The following is a 7224-nucleotide window of genomic DNA, read 5'->3' as shown; positions in this document are numbered from 1 at the left end:
TGACAGTTTACCCTACTTTCCTAGTACATCGTGTTTCTTAGTAACAATCGTTTATCAAATGACAGTCTACCCTACTGTCCTAGTGCATCATATTTCTTAGTAACAATTACCTAAACGTTTGCATCTGTTGTTATCGTGGCTTCAATTTATCTTTTGTTTGTCTTGAATTGTACTGTAAGAACCACAGGACATCTTGTTGTGGAATTCAAGATGCTAAATTCTGCTGAAGTATTCATGTTTTTTATTTGACAGGCCTTAAATGCAAGTTTTAACCGCCCAAGAAATCCTCGCCATTTTGCAAGATGGCAGAAGGAACAACAAATCGAATCTGGAGTTCTACCTTTTCAAAAGCGATAATATTTGTAAGGAAAACAATTAAACACGTGTATGTATGCAGTATTTAAAAAGATCGGGTAATAGCCTTATAAAGGATATTATGATTGAGTTTTACAGGCAGCACGTAGGAGTTGATACAAGCATTTACACGTGTCATTCTTGTCTTTCATTGCAGTCACTCTCTATAATAAGTATTACTAAGATGTTTACTATTTGTGATACAGTTTGTATTTATAATAAAATTGGTAGTTAATTTTATTTCTATTTTTTTAAACTAGTGTTCGATTTGTATTTTATATAGGCTTGTTGTCAGAAATGTGATCAAATGTAAGAAAATCTGAAGTTTCGTGCAAGTCGTATGTGTTTGAATACAATGAATTAATCGTAAGAATATTTTTTCAGTCAGTTTAATCTAGCAAATAGACAGAAGTGAACAGAATCAGATTAGTATACAAATACTGTCTCCATTAGATTTTCACACCCTTAAGGACAATGAAAAACCTAAGTAGATAAACATAAGAATATTTCCGTATTTATTGCTTTCGATAAGGATAATATATTTCCTGATATAGCTTTACATAAGTTTAGTGTTTGACCTGATTTGTTGATCATAAGAATATTGTATTATACACTTTGCTCACAGAATAACAAAGAGTCGTATTGTTATAAAAAAATGCTTTGTTGAATAACTGGACTAGTTAATTGAAATACATAGTTGACATTGTATGTATTCAGCAGTTATAAAGTGTGTAATAAAAATAGTAGTTAGAAAATTTAAATGATTTCAATATTGCTGCTTATTTATAAACCTTTAGAAAGTTAGAAACACCTACAGATCTTTGTATCCTAGCAACTCTTAAGTATTTTTAACCACGAGAATTAGAAACACCTGTATCCTAATAACCCAGAATGTTCAGAAATTGGATAGGTATCCATATATGTATGGCAATGGACAGGTATTCATATATATGTATGGCAATGGACAGGTATCCATATATATGTATGGCAATGGACAGGTATTCATATATATGTATGGCAATGGACAGGTATCTATATATATGTATGACAATGGACAGGTATATATGTATATATATGTATGGCAATGGACAGGTATCCATATATATATGTATGGCAATAGCACCAAAACATAAAACAAGTATGGAGAAGTTTTCTTTACATGTTAATATCACTTGAAATTATCATTTAATTAACTTGTGTCCGCTGTAAAGACACTTGAAATTATCAGAACAAAAGTTAATTAAGCTGTGATGACACTTGAAATTATCAGGACAAAAGTTAATTAAGCTGTAAAGACACTTGAAATTATCAGGACACAAGTTAATTAAGCTGTGAAAACACTTGAAATTATCAGGACACAAGTTAACTAAGCAGTGATAACATTTGAAATTATCAGGACACAAGTTAATTAAGCTGTGAAGACACTTGAAATTATCAGGACACAAGTTAACTAAGCAGTGATGACATTTGAAATTATCAGGACACAAGTTAATTAAGCTGTGAAGACACTTGAAATTATCAGGACACAAGTTAATTAAGCAGTGATGAAACCCCTTGGTGAGGTTTAAGTGGCCCCTGATGGGGAGGGGTGTAGCCTATAGACATGTTGAACAAAATGTATGGTTAGTTATATATAAGAAAGGTAATCATTTGTATGCATGTAAATAAGTGTTTTGCATTCATTATTCAAGTAAACATAGTTTAATCCAACCAACATTACATGTTGCAGAGTTTAGTATGTTTAAAAGGTACATTGGCCACACCTGACTTGATGTGTTTAAAAGGTACATTGGCCACACCTGACTTGATGTGTTTAAAAGGTACTTTGGCCACACCTGACTTGATGTGTTTAAAAGGTACTTTGGCCACACCTGACTTGATGTGTTTAAAAGGTACATTGGCCACACCTGACTTGATGTGTTTAAAAGGTACTTTGGCCACACTGACTTGATGTGTTTAAAAGGTACATTGGCCACACCTGGTTTAATGTGTTTAAAAGGTACTTTGGCCACACCTGGTTTAATGTGTTTAAAAGGTACTTTGGCCACACGTGTTATCTCGTCATTTGATGAATGTGGTAAATACAGTTCATTATCTTCCTCTATTGGCAATGAAACTGGAAATGATCTGTCAATGCTTCACTGATATTCAATACGTGTGAAACTGAACTTATTTTATTTCGTTTTGGATCTCACTTTACGAGAAAATATTATTAATAACAACTTGTCTCTCTCCGACCTCATTTTTTACATAGAGGTTAATTGTCTCAAAACATGCCTTGAAAGGCTGGAACTTTCTTTATAGCTTCAGGAACATTGGTGTACATATATCAAGTTAATTAAAAAAAAGAGAGTAAGATTTAATAAACATGTTTCAGAAGTACTTTGGTTATCAAGCTTGTTTTTCAACACAAGATTTGTTAATGTTATTATTGGTTACAATTGTAACTACTGAAGCTAAGACATCAATAAAGTAGGTTCGAGCAGGAAGCTAAAAACTTTTGTTTATGGTGTTTCATCTCACGAAAAGGTCAGAGTTGAATAAAGTTGGTTCATTTGTGAATTTATTAATGTACTTGTTTCTAGTCAAGTTTCAAATTAGCATGAACATTACAAAAAATAATGATCAGGAGAATGGTTACAAATTCCGTACCATTACAGTTGTGTCATCGAAGTTGTGATATGTTTTTGTTCACATTCGTAATGTATTCAATTGAACCATGTAGAAGTTATAAGTGTTTGATTTCTAAATTACTTTCAGAGAGACAAAATTTATTCATGTAAAACTGAACTAATGGTGGTGTAAGGTTACTGTGGTCGTGTACTGTGACCTATTATTATTATTTTGCTTTTTTTTTTCCAGTCGTTTACTTTGTATTTGTGTTATATTATTTCTTGATGGAGGTACTATATTTACTGTGTTTAATTGTTTTTCGTAAGCCAAGTGCCTTAAGTATTTCTTTGTAAAAAAAAAGTATGTTTTAAATAAAGGATAAGTAAAGTCAAGTATCTTGTGATCGTCCTGTTTGTTGAGTGTGTGTGTTACTGTAGTTTAAAGATCATTTCTTATAGGCTTAAACACATTAACTTAGTATTAGGCCGAGCGCATCCTTAGAGTTAAGATGCTGGACTACCGATCGAAATGTCCAAGGTTCGAGCCGCGATATGCCCATACTTTCAGATGTGAGACTAATTATAACAGATAGTCAATTTCACTCTGGTAGCGCGTGTTCCCGGAAAAATAGTGTTTAATCAAGGGATTCTCACCAAGCAAGATTTATAACGATTTTTATTAATTAACAGCTCGGTTTCTGTTTTGTTTCTAGGTTAAAATATGGAAGCGATTATTTTTCTTCCAGTTCCCTTTCCCCCCGAAGTTTTTGTTCATAATTTCATCAGCCATCTTCAGGCTATTTTTATACACGACTTATCTGACAATCAATCACTCTAAACCATTTTGATAACAAAAAAGAAAATAAAACGACCTATATACTCCAGATCTTAATAAAAATATGTAAAACCCTCCAATATAGAAGACTAAACCACTACCAGACAAAAGTATGCATGTGTTTACTTACAGCTGGCCAACCGTTTGTCTCCAAACCAACATATAATCTTAGGGTCCCCGGGGAAGATGTAGGGGAGCCCATTTTTAGATCTTACTCACCATGTTGCCCCTGGACCCTATGTCTTTCCCGTGCATTAAACAGGTACTTCAACTAGCTACCTCTGCCACCAAAGGTTATGTTTTTACCTCTGTGTGTTTTGTCAGCAGGATTTCTCGAAAACGGCTGAATGGATTTGGAGGAAAAATTGTATACATTTGGGCTATGACCAAATTTAGAAGTGATTAGTTTTTGGAGGGTCAAAGGTCAAGAAAATAAAAAAATCCCATTTTAACAGGAGGACCGATTTTTCACACTATTTTTGCTCTATAATTCAGTCAAAAATGACCGGACTTTGATGAAACTTGGACATATGTAGAATATTTTTCCATATTGTTCTGCTAAAAATGGTCCGCGTTCGTTAATACCAACGGACAAAATTTTCGTATTTTTTTGAAAGCCGGAGGTATGCCCTCTACCGAATTACCGTTTAGTTTAATCTTTAACCCTATCTTCCTGAATAAATATTTAATGTTTGATTATCATTTTTGCCGAAAGCTATACAACGGCCAGCTGCGCATGTCCATTTTTAATTTTGAACTAATAAATTAGAGGGATCTTGTCAACATCACACACCGACACCTCTTGAGCTACTCATGACTTATCAATTAGTAAATAATTTGACTGTTACTCTTATTGAACACCCAATTGTCCCAAAGTGCAAGCACGCTGACCACTTCTCGGCCTGAGTTTCTCAGAATGCGCTAAGCTAGAATTTCAGATAACCCTCTAGTAACAAAACAACAAACAGCCCTAATTAGTGGGCAGCTATTCTTAAATAAATAGCGGGTCACATCTGTAACCTTCCATTGTTAAATACTTATAGCGTGTTTAACAGTATATCGCGGGTTCGAACCTTAGACCTCATGATCCGCAGCCCGGCCGTGGATAAGAGTCATTTAGTGTGGAAACACTTGAAATTACTAAACACAGAATTAGGGAAAGCGAATGTTCGTCTTTATTTTAACTTTTCACTTACAAAACAACTGTCTTCTGTCGTAGGAACTAAACGATTAAAATAGTACTTGCAGTATTAAAGATTGATAGGTAAATAACTAAATGTTGATAATTACACAAAATATGGCTCTGCAAAAACGCTTATTACTTCAGTTATTTTAATGAACAGTTAGATGTTTTAAAAATTCTTACTTTTCCTTGCTAGTTTAATCCAACTATAAATCATCATCTTTTCAAACGACCTAGCTACTATAACTGAGTTAGGATCAGCAGGGTTGCTTCTTCTTAGGTCTAGATGGTGTGCCCCTCCTTTGATGAGGATAGCATGAATCCCAGACGATACGTTGTGTGTAACGCCCCCTTGCGTCCACGGATCCAAATCACCGTTACTGAACACGATGTTTGTGGAATGGGCAATATCTCTTCCCCACATATGAGTTTTTAACCAATCTCGTCGAGGAGTCACTCCCCAGGTTCTTAGGCAATATTCGTCCCTCATCTCGGCTGTGAAGGGCAACTCTGGGAACATGTCTGTCACATTATTACTGCCTCCTTCTAAGTTCACTTCTGTACATGCCTGGTAGTCCCAAGCCCGAGAGTTCTCGCCTTCTCCGCAACCAGTTGGATCAGCACACGGAATGAATTTATCCACATCGAGACACTCCTTGTCTCCAGATGCATTATAAAACAGTGACACAGCGACGGCAAGACCCTTCGTCGGTGCTGATGTTGAGAACATTTGCTGGCACATTGTCTTGACTGGATGCCCGGGGAGTTTTCCTATAAAGTCTGTAGAATATGGGTAATCCATCATGGCGACAAAGACAAAAGCATTTCTTGCCCATGAAAGGAAATGTTGAAATTTTGTAAGATTAGAAATATCATCACAGAGATTGAAAGTCTTCCGTATTCTGTTAAATCCAACGACTCCTTCTGCGGCCCATTGGTTTAAAATCTGAAAGGCCTTTCTTATTTGAGATTCACAATTAGGCAATGCGTTGTGGAAGGTCTGTGTCACAGCCTGAAAAAAACTTGAACTCGATGTAAGCCCAGCTACCTGATATATAGGGGCGCTCGCTGCTATAGCTCCATCAACAATATTTGGATATTTGAACCTAAAGTACGCGCTCAACATCCCCCCATAACTACCTCCGAATGCAATCACTGGACATTGGCTAGCGTTGAGTTCCTCCTTCAAGTGAGTTAGCAGGTGAGCGTAGTCCGCCAGCGCTTGCTCAATCGTTAAAAGTCCAACAATCGGATGTTTGAAACTGTCATTTCCGGATGGCACTGACTTCCCATAAAACCTGTGTTCAGCATAAACAACCAAAGCTTGAAACTTGGGAGCAATTTCCTGTATAAAACCGGTGTTGTTCCAGAAGACAGCAACGTCGCCTTCATTTCCTGTGTAAAAGAAGATAGGCCCTACTCCTTGGTTCCACCAAGTTTCTTTAAGTAGATATCTTTGTTGAAACGTTTTCTCCCCGAAGGACACACAGTTGAAATGATCCAAAGTTTGATTGAAAAACATTTCTTTGTAAGGGACGGTGTAACTGTTTGCTATTCCATTCTTACAAGCAATGAAAAAAGTCATAAAAAATATGATCTCCGAACCCATTTTTGTTGTCTACGTATGGGTTAAATGATCACCTGAAACTGTTTAAATGCAATGGAAAGTAAACTATCTGTCGTATGTTAAACCTCTACTGCTTTGTTGGTCACTTAATTAAACTCGTAAACAGAAACTTGCTGTCTCACTAGTCGTTGAACATTGAACTGTGTAATCGTAGACTTTAGCACATGACCTGTCGCTACCTCTACCGGCCGAAAACGTAATCATTTGTTTATGTCAAAGCGCAATCGAATTAAAATTATGAATAATATGAGGAGGAAGGAATCAGCGACAAAAAATCAATAGAAACTTTTCTTGTAAACACTTAGTTGTGTATTTTATAGTGTATGTTGTAGTAATTATTCACTAGAAAAATATCAATATTTTCTGAGATCGAAACGATTCTGTGTGAAACTAGTCCGTTTCGGAATGTAGTTCCTGGTTTAAATTTAACAATCATCAAGTTTCCAACCATCTGATAAACCATGGGAATTTTGGTATTTTGAATGTAGATGGCGCTTTTGTGCCATACAGGGGTTAAACGGCATGGTCAGAGACCAAAATTTAGAACTGCTGACCAGAAATTAAGGATATGTTTGTTTTCGGATAAAATACTCTCTGCGTAATTAAGGATAAT

At 35.7% G+C, this 7224-nt stretch overlaps 1 protein-coding gene across 1 annotated transcript; it reads right to left on the bottom strand.

Annotated features, from left to right (window-relative positions):
* Nucleotides 1-4953: 4953 nt before the first annotated feature.
* On the bottom strand, nucleotides 4954-6750 carry LOC106477653 (dipeptidyl peptidase 2-like). The gene has a single exon (XM_013938196.2). It carries the CDS (start codon nucleotides 6591-6593, stop codon nucleotides 5154-5156), a length of 1440 nt encoding a protein of 479 aa, XP_013793650.1. The 5' UTR covers nucleotides 6594-6750; the 3' UTR covers nucleotides 4954-5153.
* Between the last annotated feature and the right edge of the window lie 474 nt (nucleotides 6751-7224).

The sequence above is a fragment of the Limulus polyphemus genome, unplaced genomic scaffold (assembly GCF_000517525.1).
Source record: "Limulus polyphemus unplaced genomic scaffold, Limulus_polyphemus-2.1.2 Scaffold76849, whole genome shotgun sequence".
NCBI lineage: Eukaryota > Metazoa > Arthropoda > Merostomata > Xiphosura > Limulidae > Limulus > Limulus polyphemus.
This window is presented reverse-complemented; position numbering and strand designations above follow the sequence as displayed.